Here is a 16524-nt window from a genome sequence, read left to right as displayed (position 1 = left end):
GTCTTAGAAGGCAATCCCCCACACACACTTTTTAAACTGGGGTGTGTTTAAACTGGGGTTTGAACTCAGAGCCTGGGCACTGTCCCCAAACTTTATTGCTCAAGGCTAGTACTCTGCTGCTTGAGCCACAGCTCCACATTCAGATTCTTTTGGTAGTTAATTGGAGATAAGAGTGTCATGGACTGTAGTGACCGTCTACTCGACCAGCGAGGAAAAACGACCACCACTCCAGGAGTCTTCTCAGATCACGCTTTATTGGAGAGCCTTTTAGTTGTAGGAGAGCTTGGGCGCGAGAGAGCGTGCACCCGAAATACAGCCGCTTATATAGGGAATTCGAACACGGGTCTTTTCTATTGTTGGTCGCCTGCCTTTTACCGTCACCAGGTGTCATGGGATTGGCTGGGGACACTACCTTGCTCGCGCACGCGCACAGCCCAGGCGTCCCGCCAAGCACCGTCTGGAGTGGTAATCCTCAAAACTGCAAGGGAGTGGGCGGAGTCTCACCTCGGCTCCCTACAGTTCCCCCTTCTTTGTTTTATGGCAACAGGTAAGAGTAGAGGTTGGGCCTCTGTCTAAGACATTAATGAGAGGACCTTGCACTGGCCTTCGCCTGAGGGGCGCGCCTTCCCCAGTGATGACCAGGCCCGTCCGATGCCTTTTTTGCAGAGGTGGGATCTTGGGCATCAACCCACTTGCAACCCAGCATGCTCTTCTTGAGGAGATGAGAACCATCTCCTCAAGTGCAGTGCACTTGCCTTGCACCCTGTCCCAAATTGCAAACTGCATACCTGTCCCGGTGCAATGGGATCCCCTGATCCCTCGGGGTGCTAAGGCTATGCAGGATGGTAAGGCTTAACTGCCTCTCAGGGCCGACAGCCAAATCTGGGGTGAGGATCCACTCTCCAAAGCGGCTAATGCTTGCAAGATAACAACCTTGTCCCTTCTGGTTTGGGCTCGAAGGCGACAGACCAACCATAGGCAGACCACGCATCCTCCCAAGCAGCAGGCTAAAAACATTCCGACTCCCACCCGCTCTTTGGAAAAGGACACCACAGAGGCAATCCAGTCAGTAAATTGTAACAGCCCACAGCATCATTGGTTTAGCTATCACAGGGATTGCTATTAGCACTGTTGCTAACAGCAGGAAGATCAGCTGAGTGGATGGCATCTTCAAGATGGGGTTCTTCTGCAGTCTCCACCGGCCTGGTCAGTCTCGTTGGCACCCAGTGAGGTACTTCTTGACTCTGTGGAAAAACACAAACAGCTCCCCTGGATCTCGTTATTACCGGATCCGGTCCATACCATTTATTATTAATAACATCCTTCCACATAACCATGTCTTTAGTATCCATGGAGTCTCTTGTCATATGCCGATCTGCGGCAGACTGATCGTTGTCATTTAGAATTAAAAAATTAAGGGTAAAGAGCGCAAGAGAAAGTCTTTCCCTGGGGGATGCGGACTCAGCAACTCCCCCTTTTTGTTTTTGAAGCATTTCTTTTATGCTTCTATTAGCTCTTTCCACTATACCTTGTCCTTGAGGATTGTAGGGCAATCCGGTGGTGTGGGCAACCTGCATTTGTGCGCAAAAGGCGCGAAAACCATGGGAAGTATAAGCAGGGCCATTATCCGTCTTGAGTCTAAGGGGCTTTCCCCAAGCTGCCCAAGCTTCTAAGCAGTGTATTCTGACGTGAGACACCTTTTCTCCTGCCAGAGGTGTGGCATGAATGACACCGGAAAAGGTGTCCACAGACACATGTAAATATTTCAACTTACCAAATTCCGTCAGATGAGTAACATCCATTTGCCATAGGGCGTTTGGTCTCAACCCCCTGGGGTTTACCCCCACATGGGGAGGATGAAGAAAGGTAACACAAGATTTACATGCTTTAACAATATCTCTTGCCACATGCCTGGACAAATTATATCTTTTCCTAAGGGTATTAGCAGGTACATGATACAATCTATGAAAGTCTTTTGCCAATTCTACAGGATCAGCAGCGACCAGAGCCATAGCCCGAGTTGCCTGGTCCACCAAATCATTACACTTTGCCATCGGGCCCGGCAACATAGAGTGGGCACGAATATGTCCAATATAAAAAGGATGTTTTCTGTTTAAGATAAGGGATTGAATCTGTAATAAAACATTAGAAATTGTACTGGCCTGCTTAACTGAAGCAGCAACTTCAAGAGAAGCAACGGCATTTACAACATATAATGAATCAGAAAATAAGTTAAAAGGTTGATCAAATCTTTTAAAAACTTCAAGCACAATTAAACATTCAACAGCCTGTGGGACATTCGGCCGAAAATTAAAAACTACCGGCTGTTTGTGTCCTTGAACAAAAAAGGCACCTTGTCCAGATTTTGATCCATCCGTAAAGATGGTCAGAGCATCAGCCAAGGGCTCCTTTGAAGTGACAACAGGAAAATACACTAAATTTTTGTTAACTATGGCAAGCAGAGGATGCTTAGGATAATGATTATCAATTACATTTGGAAATGAGCAAACAAGAATTGCCCACATATCCATTGTGGCTGCTAAAATTTCAACTTGCTCACGGGTGTATGGAATAATTAATTTATCTGGAATTTTTGCAAAATGCATTAAACAATACTTTATACCCAAAATTGCCTGTTTTTTTTATTTTTTTATATTTTTATTTTTTTATTTTTTTTTCTCAGATCAAAATTGCCTGTTTAGCCACTAATTCAGGAAAATATTGAACAGTTTTTGCTCCCACAGAATGATAGCATTAATAGTTAGCCTTCGAAGCAAGGCAGTGGTATAATTGGCCGTCACTCCATAAGTCCGGACTGCCTCAACTAAATCCTTAAGCTGGGAGTAGGAAACCGGCTCAAGAATTCTCTCATTAGTAATGGGATTTTCAAAAACTGGAAAGGCGGCCGCTAACGGCGACCAGGTGCTGCCTTTTATAAAGTGACTCTTCCCTGCCGGCGGGCACGGCGGGGGGCCGACGGGTGAGGGGCAGCTCCGTTTCCTCTCCCTGGCTGCTGCGGTACTCCCACCCCTAGGGGGCGCCACCCTCCATATCTGTCTGCCACGTGCTCCGCCGCAGCCTCTTCTAAGTCTTCACTATCAGCTGGATCGAGCTGCTCTCCCTCCTCCTCTAACATTTCTTCCTCTGAGTCACTCACAAGATTACTATATTCTTGGTCCCGCCCTTCCACGTGTAGGGCTGAGAACCGGTTTGCTTTTAAAGAAGGGCACGGGGGTCTCCTTGAGACCCCCTCCCTAAAACCCTTCTCCTTTTGTGAGGGCTGCAGCCCCTCTCGCTTCAATTCTTTAGGATCCTTCTGTCTTTTTTCCCTTTTTCTTTTAGGCCTCTTTTCCTCCCCATTACTGTATACTGACTCTGATAGACTATCCTGATGCTGCGTTAGTACTTTGCGTCCTTCCTGGATTAAATCAAACCCTCCCTCCTCGAGGCAAGTGCGCACCATCAAAAAGACAAGCCACAAGGGAAGAAGCAATGCAAGCAACCAATAAATATCTAAATCTACAGTGGACAGCATACCGGGGGATATTTACCAACGTCTCCTCTCCGCGTGTTGAGTTCTGGCTCCAATTCGGCCTCTCGCGCGGGTCCCGTCCCAGGTTCGTTCCCGGGTTTCGGCACCAGTTGTAGTGACCGTCTACTCGACCAGCGAGGAAAAACGACCACCACTCCAGGAGTCTTCTCAGATCACGCTTTATTGGAGAGCCTTTTAGTTGTAGGAGAGCTTGGGCGCGAGAGAGCGTGCACCCGAAATACAGCCGCTTATATAGGGAATTCGAACACGGGTCTTTTCTATTGTTGGTCGCCTGCCTTTTACCGTCACCAGGTGTCATGGGATTGGCTGGGGACACTACCTTGCTCGCGCACGCGCACAGCCCAGGCGTCCCGCCAAGCACCGTCTGGAGTGGTAATCCTCAAAACTGCAAGGGAGTGGGCGGAGTCTCACCTCGGCTCCCTACAATGGACTTTCTTGCCTGGGCTGGCTTTGGACCATGATCCTCCTGTCTCAGCCTCCTAAGTAGCTAGGATTAAAGGCTTGAGCCACCAGCACCTGGCTCCAGTCTCCTTTTGAAATTGCTGATGTTGGTAGTCCTGCTTCCATCTTTCTTTTGCTTCCTTAGGTATTTATACGAAAAAGTTGTTAATGCTCCTATTGGATGTCAACTATGTACTTCGTCAGTTCTGTTCTTAGCTATGCAGTTTTCCTTATGTTTTTGCATTTAATGTGCTATTCTTTTTCTTGCTTACTTATATTTTTAAACCTGATGATTGTTTTTTTTAAACCACCTTTCTTTCCTAATATTTTAGGGTTCTATATTTCTCTTTAAACACTACTTGATTATGTGTTGTGATTGCATCGTGGTTAGTTTTGAGAAACATTTTCTAATCACGTTGTGACTTCTTTGTTGATCCAGAAACAATTCAGAAATATTTGGTTTTTTTGTTTTGTTTTGGGTCCGGTCGTGGGGCCTGAACTCTGGACCTAGGCGCTGTCCCTCAGCTCTTCAGCTCAAGGCTAGCGCTCTACCACTTGAGCCACAGAGCCACTTCCGGCTTTTTTCTTTTTGCTTATGTGGTGCTGAGGAATCGAACCCAGGGCCTCATGTATGCAAGGCAAGCGCTCTACCACTGAGCCACCTTCCCAGCCCCAGAAGTATTTGTTTGACTTCCAATCTTTTGAGGAATTTTTCAGGTTGTGTTTCTTTTATTGATTGTTGGCAAATCCCTCTATGGCCAGAGAATATGCTCAATATGATTTCAGTCACTAAAAATTGCTGAGGGTAGCTTTCAGGCCCAGTGTCTCTTTGGGAGAATGTTTCATGCGTACTTGAAGAGAATGTGTATTCTTCAGCCACTGGGTTCCATGCTCTGTAGTGCCATTTACATCAGGCAGGATAATGTGGTGGGCATCTTCTATTTCCTTATCTGCTGTGGTGGGGATTTCAAGTTCCCCTGATCATCTGTGATGGTGGACTTGGCTGCGTCTCTCTCTCTCTCTCTCTCTCTCTCTCTCTCTCTCTCTCTCTCTCTCTCTCTCTCTCTCTCTCTCTCTCTCTCTCTCTCTCTCTTGCCTGTCTGTCTCTGTCTGTCTCTGTCTCTGTCTCTGTCTGTGTCTCTCTCTGCCTGTCTCTGTCTCTCTCTGCCTGTCTGTCTCTGTCTGTCTCTGTCTGTCTCTGTCTCTCTCCTTCTCTCTTTATCTCTCCTTCTGTTATTGGATTGTGACACCATGGGATGAATTTATCTTCTTGTTGGATCACTTGCAGTCCTGCAGTCCTTCTCACTGTCTCTCAATGTGTCTTGCCATGGGACCCATTTTGGTTAATACCAGAGGTGCAAAACTATATATTTTATCTATATTTTGTGAAAGGAGATTTTGCTGGATGTATAATTCCAAAAACACCATTCCAATGTCTGTTAGCACCCATAATTTCTACCTGAAAGTAGTCATTAGCCTTATTGGTGCTGCTTTGATAGGGTGTTTTGTTTTGTTATCACTGCTTTTAGGTTATTTCTTTGTCTTTGGTTTTCAATAGTTTAAAGTATGCTGGGGACTTCTATTTGTCTTTATCTTTCTTACAAACTGCAACACTTCAAATGTTGTGAATTCTTCAAGACTGTCTCTTTGTCATCATCTGCACTGTCCACACAGAATGAAGACCCACATCATAAAGTGACCATTTGTAGTGCTTTTTTAGTCTTCTCCAGCCCACCTCTATTTTCCTCAGTTTTTCCATCTTGAAACAATAAGAGACAGTAAATCTTTTCCTATCCATTTTAAGGATTTAAGAAATAAATCAGATCAAGGACCTTCAGACTTGAAAGAAATCTTAGAGATCATCTAGGGATTTTTATTTTTGCACATAGGTCATTCTTCACAACTTACTAATCACTTTCCATTATACTCTCAGAACAACCCTGTAAAATAGGAGAAGAATCAGTCATCTCTTTGCACAGGAAGAAAATGGGTTAAGAAAAGCCTAGTTAGTGGCAGGCCTGGGAGGAGTGTTTCTCCAGAACCCTCCCTGTAGATACAACTAGGCAGTTTCATAAGAAAGGTTGACCCAGCTCTTGCTTACATACTTCCATGAACGGGAAGTTCACTGCTACCCAAGATAGCCCAGTCCCTAGTAGATGCTTTGATAGCTGGCTATCATTTGTGGTGGTAGTGCATGTGATGCTGAGGAGTTGGTGATTTTTTAGGGCTTTTACCCTACTTTGTGTTGAGGGCAAAGAATTTGCAGAAAATTTAGAGAACATACAAAAGTGGACAAACTGTCAGTAATAAATTTAAAATATTAATCTAGCAGTGTTGATTGCTTGTTTGTAACTCTCAGTGGCCTCCTAACTCCCTAAGTCCAGACTGGAAGGGGCCTTCTTGAAATTGGTTCAGCTGACCATCTCTTCTTGCTCCATCTCTGCATCCCATTGTTGGTGTTCTCTGCCTGAGTGACTCACCTATCACCCTCACCTCCCCCTCCCCATTCTCCTGCTCCTATAAGCCTCTGAGGCTCCCCACAGACTCTTGTACACTGGGTCATTCTTTCCTATTTCCTCAGCCAGGCTGTAGGCTAAAAGAGGAAGGTCTGTCCCCAATTGCCCTGCCCTGACTCCCAGCCTGGAGACAGGCACACACAGTATCTGCCTTCCTCCCATCCCCACCACACTCACAGACATTTCTACCTCTCTAGTGAACCAGACCAGGATAGTTGAACACCTGGCTGGCTTTAGATTAGTTTGGCATGACAGAGGCAGGTGTGCCAATGTTTAACCAGATGCTGGAAATGTGTTCTCATATCCACTTGGAGACCAGCCAGCCAAGTCTTCAAAAAGCTCACCAGGATCTGAGCCTCTCCCCTCCCCTGCCTGGACTAGAGCTGAAAAAAACTCTGAGCTATTGGGAAAAGGGAAGGGTGTGTGAAAGCGCCTGGGTCCATGCTCTGCCCAGGCTCTGGAGCCTTGGCTGAGTCCTTCCCTTCTGACCTTTGTGTCCCTCTCTGTGCTCCAAGGAGGTTGGGTGGTCTCATGGGTCCCTCCCAACTCCTGAGGGAACTTCCCAAAAGCAAGGGATACACAGACTCCAGAACCCCCAGCTAGAAGGCCTTAGTTTGGAACTTTTCCCACTGCAGTGCTGGGCGCAGGTAAATCTTTAACTAGCTAACAAGCTATGGGCAGGCGGGAGCCTTTCCGGATGGATGGCTGCCTGGAATAGGGGGGTAGATGTGGGCGTGTGAGGTGTGTACAGACAATCCCAGGGTGGTGAAGGGGCGGGAGGGGGGGGTACCGGTAAGAGAAAGCAACCAGACGCCAGTGGGGCTAACACTGTGTGCAGAGCAAGACATGGAGGAACGTGGGACTCCCGACGGGTAAGAGTAGTTCCCCGAGATCCTGGAAGCCCTGGGGACAGCGTGTGGGAGCAAGGAGCGTTAACACGAATTGTGTCCACAGGGACCCAGCACGGAGCCTGGAGCAGGGGCCAGAGGGACCGGAAACGCCCATCCAAGTGGTGCTCAGGTGGGGAATGCAAGGCTGGGAGGCACCTGGCGCGGATGGGGTTGGTGGATGGGGACACTAGGATGGGCCGCCTGGCTTCCCCTGGCCTCCTAGGGTGCGGCCGATGAGTGCAGCCGAGCTGCGTAGAGGGGAGCAGAGCGCGCTGCACTGCTCAGGGACCCGGACTCTGCAGGTGAGAAGCCTCCGAAAAGAAATCTGTAGGAGGGAACGTCGGGTCCTCCACGCAGGGAACGCCGCCCTAGGTCCCTGACTCCTTTCCCTGTCCCTCCATCCCCAGGGAGCTTCTCAGTCCCAAAGGAGGCCCTCCATCCCTGAGGATGTCCCGCCCCATATGGCCACGCCCCCAGAGCCCTTCGCTTCCTGGAGGCCCCGCCCCTATATGCCCACCCCTCCAGTAGGACCTTACCTTCCCGGAGGCCCCGCCCCTCCACGAGTCCCCGCCCCTCTCGGAGCCTCCGGCCTCTCTGGCTCCGCCCCTCCAGTATGCTCTGCCCCCTTCCCCCCTCCGCCGTTCCTTTTCCCCCCCAGGTGAGTCCCCCGGGCGGAGGGCCCGACGTGGCGTTCCGCTTCGGTGCCGTGCTGGACGGGGCACGCACGCAGGAGGACGTGTTCCAGGCGTGCCGCGTGCGGCGCCTGGGCGAGCTAGCCCTGCGCGGGTGAGTGGGGAAGCGGATTCCGCCGGGTGTCAGTCATGGCGCGGCCCCGCCCCCTCCTGGGTCCAGCCACGCCCCTGTCGCCCACAGCTTCTCCTGTACTGTCTTCACCTTCGGCCAGACCGGCTCTGGGAAGACCTACACCCTGACCGGACCTCCTCCGCAGGTGGGCCGGGCGCCCACCCGAGCCCGCGACCTGGGCTGTGGGTGGAAACCCAGCGCAGATGCCAGAAGGGGGTGGGGCTGGGAGGGTGAAGCCCCGCCCCTTCATTTGCATTCAAGACGATCGAGGACTGGAGCCCATGCAGACGCTGGGAGGGAGGAGGGCTTGGAGAGTGAAGCCCCGCCCCTTCATTTGCATTCAAAGCGGTCGTGCCCCGGGCTCAGGGTTGGGATGATGGGGGTTCCGTTTGGCTCCCCTAACTATCTGTTCACCGGCCAAATGAAGTAGTTGTACAGCCTGTGAGGTGCCCTCCGAGAACACGTAGCCCCCTACAAAGATCTGGATCCTTAGCGTGCGGCTCCGCTGTGTTTCCCCCCAGGGGGAAGGGATGCCAGTGTCCCCCAGCCTGGCGGGCATCATGCAGAGGACCTTCGCCTGGCTTTTAGAGCGGGTGCAGCACCTGGGTGCCCCCGTCACCCTCCGCGCTTCCTACCTGGAGATTTACAATGAGCAGGTAAGGGAGGAGGCGTAGAAAGCCCACCAGGAAACCGAGAGCAGAAGAGGTGGTGGGACTGTGGGCCCGGGTGATCTGGGGGCCGAAGGGAGACCTTTCCTTCTTCTCTTCCCCTCCCTCCCAGGTTCACGACTTACTGAGCCCGGGGTCTCCTCGGCCCCTCCCAGTACGCTGGAACAAGTCTCGGGGCTTCTATGTGGAACAGCTGCGGGTGGTGGAGTTTGGGAGTCTGGAGGCCTTGATGGAGCTACTTCAGATGGGTGTGTCTGTTTTCACGAGAGCGTTAGGGGGCGGATTGCCTGTGCCTCAGCTTTCCCTGGGTGTGGGTGGGCTGGGGCTTCAGCAATGATACTTACGAGGCAGAAGGATCAGTGTGCAAACAATTCATAGACATGATGCAAAGATGCCCCCTCCCCCACTGGCCTTCCAGACTCCTTCCAGGCGCTCCCTCACCTCCCCCAGATCCAGGGCCTTGGCTTGCTGCTTCCAGACTGCTGCCCCACCAGCCCCTTCCCAGGCAGCAAACCTCATGCCTTTTGTCTCCACACTCGCACTGTTTGAGGCCCTGAGGGAGAAGGTCGTATACTTCTTAGCCAAGTCCTGAGGTCTTCCAACTCTAGTCTTATTCATTTGAATGAATATTTATTGGACACTCCTCTTCTGCAGGCACCCGGAATACTGGAATTCTAGATTCCGGCCCCAGCATTGTGCCTCACCTCTTGGATGATCTTTCCCTTCTTCCACAAAGCAATAGGAAAGATGTTTATGAAATGTAAAGGAGACTGTCATTATTTTTGCTCTGTTCTCACCATTACTCCCCCCCCCACACATACTATCTGTACTAGTAAGTACACTATCCGTACTAGTCCAGCTCCAGGCCTCACCCCCAAACCAACACCACTCTCCAGCCTCCCTTGCCTCCACCCCTTGCTTTTACACCTTCCTCTACACTGGCAGCCATCAGGAACAGCTCCTGATGTGTCTCCTGCAGGTCTCAGCCGTCGACGGAGCTCTGCTCACACCCTGAACCAGGCTTCCAGCAGAAGCCACGCCCTGCTCACGCTCTACATCAGCAGGCCGGCTGTGAGTCTCCCTCTGGGGAAGATGTGGCTCAGAGCCATCCAGCAGGGGTCTGCTTTGCACGCGGAAACCTACCAGGGCCGGCACAGGGAAAGCCCTTAGCCTGGTGACCTTGTGACTTTGATGGAGACTGTCCCACCCAAGTCTCCATCAAGCCTTGTTTCTCCAGTCCCAGAAGGTGCCTCCTGTGGACCCTGGGGAGCCCCCTGTGGGTGGAAAGCTGTGCTTTGTAGACCTGGCAGGCAGTGAGAAGGTGGCAGCCACAGGATCCCGTGGAGAGCTGATGGTAGAGGCCAACAATATCAACCGCAGCCTGCTGGCCCTGGGTAAGACTTGGGCAAGGCTGTGGTAGGCCTGGGGCTCACTGATCTAGCTTCCTGTGCTTCTCTTCTGTACCAGGAGTTGGGGTAAGGCTGGTGAGCCTCTTCTGTGGCCTTCTTCCCCACCCCATCCCCCACCTCAGTGGCAGGAGCTCAGCCTCTTAGAACACTATCAGTCCACACATGCTTTTAGTCTATAAAGCAGGCTTCTAACTTGAGAGGTGGGAACAGCCAGCTGCAGGGTAGGACTCCTCAGAAGTATTACAACTGCCTCTTGTGCAGTTGGAGGGCTGCTGGCACCAGTGGGGGACACGAATGGACCTAGGTCCCCACAGTAGGTATAGGGGCCAGGCTGTTGGTGCAACTCCTTTCCTTCAGTCATTTGTAAGAGCGTTTCTGAGCCCCTGCCAAGTGCCAACCCTCTGCTAGTCACTGGGAATGGGGATATCTGTGTCCTGGGGGTGGGGGTGGCGGAGGCTAGTCTGAAGGAGTGGTAAGATCCCGAGGAAAGATGAAAATAGTCATAGGCCTCAATAGAGATCCCATCTGTAGCATCCCTACTTTGGATGGGCAGTGTAACCTCTCTGCATCTTACTCTCCCCACCAGGGCACTGTATCTCCCTGCTGCTGGACCCACAGCGGAAGCAAAGCCACATTCCTTTCCGAGACAGCAAGCTCACCAAGTTGCTGGCAGACTCACTGGGGGGGCGTGGGGTCACCCTCATGGTAATTGACTGGGGTTGGCAGGGAGGCCAATCCTGAGGCAGGGACTCCTAGGAAGGAGTGCTTAGGGGAGGCCCTCCCCAGGTGGCCTGCGTGTCCCCTTCAGCCCAGTGCCTTCCAGAGACTCTCAGCACTCTGCGATATGCAAGTCGAGCTCAGCGGGTCACCACCCGGCCACAGGGTCCTAAGGTGAACAAAGAGGGGAGGGGAGGGACATCATCTCCCCCTACCAGGCAGCCATCAGAGCCTGCATTGGCATTGTAATTGAAGCTGAGGATGGGGTCAGAACTGGGATTAGAGTCAGAATCCTAGAAATGGGGTCGTGGTTGATTAGGATGGAGTCAGGCTATCTGTCAAGGTCATGGCCAGGGACTGGGTAGATCTAGGTTCATTTGGGGAGTCAGAATTGAGGTCTAATTTGGGACAGATCTGCATTGGGGGTTGGACTTGGGGATCCTACAAGGTGATGCAACTGGGCTTCAGATGGATGCGGCCTCATGCCAGGATACCAGGCTGGCGAGTGATGCCCATGCTGACCCGTAGGCTCCACCAGTTTCCCACACCCACAATCCCTTGTGCCGTGCACAACCTGTACAGTCACAAAGGGCCTTGGGGGCCTTGATTCCCTGTAGCCCTCCGGGATGAAGCAACCCCAGAATGTGGAGGCTGAGATCCTGCAGCTCCGGGAGGAGAACCGTTGCCTGCGGCTTCAGCTGGACCAAATGGGCAGCAAGGGTATGAGCTCTGGGGGAGTGAATGGCATGTGGCTAGAGCCTGAAGGTCGGTGCATCCAGCCTCCTCCTGCTTCCTTCCAGCCTCAGGGTTCCAGGGAGCCCGAATGGCCTGGGCCCAGCGGAACCTCTATGCCATGCTGCAGGAGTTCATGCTGGAGAATGAGAGGCTCAGGTAGGGCTCAGCTGTCTCCATCCTTCATTGCTTGGCTACGTGGGCCAAGATGTTTTCCCTTCCTGTCCCTGGGCTCTCTGTCCCAACCTGCCTCCAGGCTTGGGGATTCCCTGCCCTGAGGAGGAGACAGCCCTGCCTCTGTGCTCTCCCAAGGAAAGAGGTGAGCCAACTGCATAGTAGCCGGGACCTGGCCCGGGGTGAGCAGCGAGTCCTGGCCCAGCAGGTCCATGAACTGCAGAGGTGAGTACAGATGCCTGTGTGGATAGACAGGGGCCGCAGGGCCACTGGGAAAGGGGGTCTCGTGATATGGGTGCATGTCCAATGTCTGCAGCCCACCAACTGCTTCAGTGTTAGCTCGGCCACCTCCTGGTTGCTGGAGCCCCACTTCTGTGCAGTAGGGACCTAGCTTGTCTGGCTTTCAGGCTTGCTAGAGATGGGGATACAGCAATAGGTAAAGCACTGAGAGTGGGACCAGCCCATAACAGGAGCTCTAGGCATCTCTGAAAGGGGACCTGGGGAAGGCTGGGGGCGACAGATGCAGGACCACCCCTTTTCTTCCCAGGCGCCTCGTGTCTGTCTGCACACTTCACCAGCCAGCGCCTGCCCCAGCTCCACCATGCCCCTGCTTGGTGATGCCGGCTGCCCCCTGCCATGTGAGTCTCGCTGCCTCCCTGGGAGCGGGGATGCGCTGAGACATCGAGAGCCACTGATGCACCTTCTTGCAGGCATTGCCTCCTCTCTGCTCCTGCCCCTGCTGTCACCTCTGCCCTGTGTGCCGGGCACCCTTGGCCCGTTGGGCCTGTCCACAACAGGAGTGCCACGTGCCCCAGGTAGGAAGGACCAGAGACAGGGTGCTATGAGAACTGGAGCCCTGATCGGGGGCTTAGCGATCCCAGGGAGGTGGGGTGGTGGTGAAGGACGAGCTTAGGGCTCAGAGCCTCTGGCCAGGGTTCAGAACACCTGTTGGCCTCAACTCCCTCACTCTGCCTTCTTTTAGGAACACTCTCTGTGATTTGCTTGTTCTTTTACTCACGCTCACATCTGCCCATCTGTACATCTCCGTCCTCGTGCATGCACTTCCTTCACTCCCTGCTTGGAGCATTTAGGCCCCTCTCCATTTCCAGCTCTGAGGGATCAAAGTAGACCAGACACGGCCCTACCCATTGTGCTGACCCAACATTCTTGGTACCCATGGCTGGGGGGGTCATGGCCAGCACCAGGGAGTGGGACCCAGGGGGCAGGCTGAGGTCTTCGAGGATGCTCTCTGCTCCTTCCTACAGGTGCTGGACCCAGAGACCCCTAGAGGCATGCCGCTGTCTTCACGGCCCCCACCCTGGGCACCTCCATGCAGCCCTGGCTCTGCCAAGATCCCAGGAGAGAGGTAGGCCCAGTCCTGAGGCACTGGGAAAGCGGGTGGAAATCTAGGGACACAGAGGGTCACCCCACTCACTCACGCTTGCCTAGGAACCACAGCGACTGGACCCAGACTGGAGTCCTGGCCGAGATGCTGACTGGGGAGGAGGCGGTCCCCTCCGCCCCACCCTTGCCCTCGGGATCCCCAAATGCACCACCAATATTGAGAGGTGAAGCTGTGGGGGAGGGGGGAGGGAGGGAGGAGAGAGGGAAGAAAGAAAGGAGGGGTCCCTGTGTTGTCCAGGCCTCAGATCCTGTGTCTGAAATAAGATGGGCTGAAGAGGTTCTGAGATCTTCCCAGTTCCCAGCTTTAGTGTTCTCTCTGGTAGCCCAGATCTCTCTGCTGGAGCTGGGGGTGGGAGGTGGGGGCAGAGAGGGAGCACAAGGCTAGGCTCCCACAGAGGATGCTGGGCGTGGGTGGGCCTAGCGGGGAGGATTGGGGAGCACAGGCCTCAAGTATCATCTCTCCTCAGGTGCAGCCAGGATCCCCAACCTGGCCCAGAGACTGGAGGCCCTCAGACACCAGATTGGAAGCTCCCTGCGAAGAGGCCAGAGCCAGCCACCCCCCAGCGAGGGCAGGAGGAGCCCAGGCCGAGGCTTCCCTCCCTGCTGAAGGCGAAGTAGAAACACAGAGGCTGCCTGGTTCTGCCCTCTGGGGCCTCAGTGTCCTCGTCTGAGGATGGGGACAGCCAAGTGTGGGTGGATGCCTTTTGTACCTGCTTGGAGAAGCACACATTTCTCCCAATCATTATCGGCCTTAAATGGTAACGTCCAAAGCACTCTGTGATTGCCTTACTAAAAGCAACGGAGGAGCAGCTGGGCTTGTAGGAGAGCACTAGGGGTGGGGACTTGGGGATCACTTGGAGGTTGCTACTGCCACTGCAGGTATAAAAGTAAGCTGGGACTCAAGAGAAACCAGGTGGCAAGTGATAAAGTCTATAAATTAAGAGAGATCTGTTCCAGTCACTTCAGCACGGGGGAGATTGTGAGGGAAGGGAGTTTTGGGGGGTCTGAGGAGGAAGGAGGCCCCTGGGCACATGTGCATGTCCCCATCTGATCTGGACTTCCCTAGCCTCTTATCCGCTCCCTTCTCCTCTCCTGTATTGGACAAGTTTTAACCAATGACCATGTACCACTGGTAGGCAGGCATGGGCAGGCGTGGCGGGCAGGGGGGAGGGAGGAGGGGAATAAGCTGAAGATGCTCGGAGAAGGCAGTGCTGGAGGAAGGTTGGGGCAGCGTCTTCCCTGAGCCCTGATCCCTGGGCCCTAGGCTTAGGGCTTAGTGATAGGGCTTGGGGAGCATTGGGGAACAGCTAGAGAGATGCTGGGGAGACTCAGGGAGCAGAAGGTGCTGGAAGGAGGTGGCAGCCTTCCAATCTCTAAATATGTCGGGCCTGGTTAGGGACACAAGGATCTGTTTCCCTCCCCTGGCTTCCAAGCAAAGAAAGCCTCGCTCTTCCTGTCCAGAATTCTGGGAAATCCCCTGGACATATCTCTGCATTTTGACTCCTTACACGGCGGGACTAAGGAGCCAAAGATAAAACCAAGGTACCTCTAGACTGCTCTGAGCATGTGTGACTTGGGATAGGCCATTGTGCTTCTCTTGAGCCTGTCCCACTGTAAGGCCCGTGACTTCTGGAGTCTGTGCAGGGTAAATCCCCAAAGCTGGGGACTCACAGGCCCAATCCAGGAGTCAGGTATTGAGAGGCAGGACTTGTGATTGGATCCATTAGGGATGTCCCTGGAAAGCCAAATCCATTGGAGGCAGAGGCTGTGGACAGCAGGTGATGGTCGGACACAGGGAGGCCAAGCAGGCTGCAACTGAGCCCACAGGCTGCCCCACCCACGTTCCAGTCACCCGCCATCACATCGCCCTGAGTAATCAAGTGACTTGGCTGCTCTGAGCCCGGGGTCACTTCAGGGCCACAGTGCACAGAGTCTCTTTGTCATGGGGATGGCAGTCTCATCAATTTGGAAAGAATATTGCGCGAGGCTTTGCCTCTTGCAGAGGATTGGGACAAAGACAACATGAAGTGAACAAGATAATTTGATGCAATTTGGTAGCCAGACTCGAAAATGACCCATTCAGCAAGTATCTGTGGAGGACCTGTTTCAGCCAGCATTGGCAGGATCGTATTGTCCTGTGTCTCTGGGAACACACACGGCATCCAAGCACAATATATGGCAGGCCAGATGGTGATAAATGCTTTCTAGCAAAAGAGCTGGTTTTTTTTTGGGGGGGGAGGGGCAATTCAGGCTCTGCCTGGGCAGGGCTACAGCACTAAATTTGGGGTTCAGGAAAGGTCTCAGGGAAGTGATCTGTTGTACAGGGATCCAAGCAGGGATGGAGAGACCAGTGAATGCCACAAAGTTCCTGTTTCTAATATGAAGTTCAGGCCCAGGCTCTTCACCAGTCCCTCAAATCCCTTATCTTTTAGCCTGGGGCCCTGCTTGCTGGGAGGTCTCCAGCCCTCAGTTGAGGGCAGCAAAGGCCTCTGGCACTGAGTGTGAATTTTCCTTAGTCCAGGATGATGGAGCGGGACCACCCAGGGGGACCCTGGCTGGCTCATTACTGTTTGCATGATTCCCACTGGAGCCGGCCAGTTTTCCAGTTTCCTAGTGCCAGCTCCCAGTCAGCACAAACTTCATCCCTTTCCTAAGAGACACAGGATAGCAAGGAGGTGCCTGCCACTGACAGCCTGGTCTCCTGGACCATGTGTTCATCTCTCAGACAGCAGCCTCACTCCGGGAAGCTACTGTCCTAGATCCCTGAGCCCTGTCCTACATCACACCAACACTAGATCCATTCTGCCTGATGGAGAACTATGGACTCAGGAAGGTTCTCCTAAAATCCTGAAAGTCACAAGCCTTCTAGAAGTTGCTACAACTTGTGTGGGGGAGGGTGTGTGTGTGACAGAGCAGGGGGTACTAGACAATAACTCTCAAGAACTCACAGGACCTCAGAACATTGGATATGAGAGAAACTCTTGGAAATCCTGACACACTAGGAATTTCCCAGAATTCCAAGCCCCTGGAAGATCTCTCTGGAATTTCCAAACCCTATAGAGAAGTTCAAAGAATCCTCTGGAATGTCTGGCTTGGGAAGGGAGGGGGTATAATGGAGAAGAGACATTCACTTGGAGCTCTGAAGGCCATCCATGGGTTTGTGGAGTATTGAAATCACCAGCGGCCTGGACGTGTAGATATCTGATTGAATTGGGG

The 16524-nt window shown here is 52.9% G+C and overlaps 1 protein-coding gene across 5 annotated transcripts; it reads left to right on the top strand.

The window, feature by feature from the left end:
• Window positions 1–7299: 7299 nt before the first annotated feature.
• Window positions 7300–14442, top strand: Kif12 (kinesin family member 12). 5 transcript variants are annotated; one of them, XM_070012162.1, is made up of 19 exons: window positions 7300–7382; window positions 7465–7530; window positions 7624–7702; window positions 8059–8186; window positions 8274–8349; window positions 8726–8860; window positions 8985–9120; window positions 9852–9943; window positions 10110–10266; window positions 10868–10986; window positions 11068–11172; window positions 11616–11718; window positions 11799–11889; window positions 12043–12129; window positions 12452–12542; window positions 12615–12719; window positions 13170–13270; window positions 13354–13472; window positions 13776–14442. In XM_070012162.1, the coding sequence occupies exons 1-19, from the start codon at window positions 7357–7359 to the stop codon at window positions 13913–13915; spliced, it is 1956 nt and encodes a 651-aa protein (XP_069868263.1). In that variant the 5' UTR covers window positions 7300–7356; the 3' UTR covers window positions 13916–14442. The 5 variants fall into 5 exon arrangements, with proteins under 5 accessions (XP_069868263.1, XP_069868260.1, XP_069868269.1 ...); XM_070012159.1 differs by having other exon boundaries at window positions 11778–11889; XM_070012168.1 differs by lacking the exon at window positions 13354–13472 and having other exon boundaries at window positions 11778–11889.
• Window positions 14443–16524: the final 2082 nt, after the last annotated feature.

The sequence above is a fragment of the Dipodomys merriami genome, unplaced genomic scaffold (genome assembly GCF_024711535.1).
Source record: "Dipodomys merriami isolate MVZ:Mamm:240054 unplaced genomic scaffold, mDipMer1.0.p SCAF_11, whole genome shotgun sequence".
Classification (NCBI taxonomy): domain Eukaryota; kingdom Metazoa; phylum Chordata; class Mammalia; order Rodentia; family Heteromyidae; genus Dipodomys; species Dipodomys merriami.
The sequence above is the reverse complement of the archived record's forward strand: the minus strand, read 5'-3'. Positions and strand labels throughout refer to the sequence as shown.

What these genes read in the sequence shown, in the direction of transcription:
- Kif12 (XM_070012159.1), top strand. Translation starts at nt 7,357, where the DNA reads ATGGAGGAACGTGGGACTCCCGACGG. An exon ending in GATGGAGCTACTTCAGATGG is followed by an intron (nt 9,121 to 9,851) that starts GTGTGTCTGTTT and finishes TGTCTCCTGCAG; the next exon opens with GTCTCAGCCGTCGACGGAGC. An exon ending in CCCGGCCACAGGGTCCTAAG is followed by an intron (nt 11,173 to 11,615) that starts GTGAACAAAGAG and finishes GATTCCCTGTAG; the next exon opens with CCCTCCGGGATGAAGCAACC.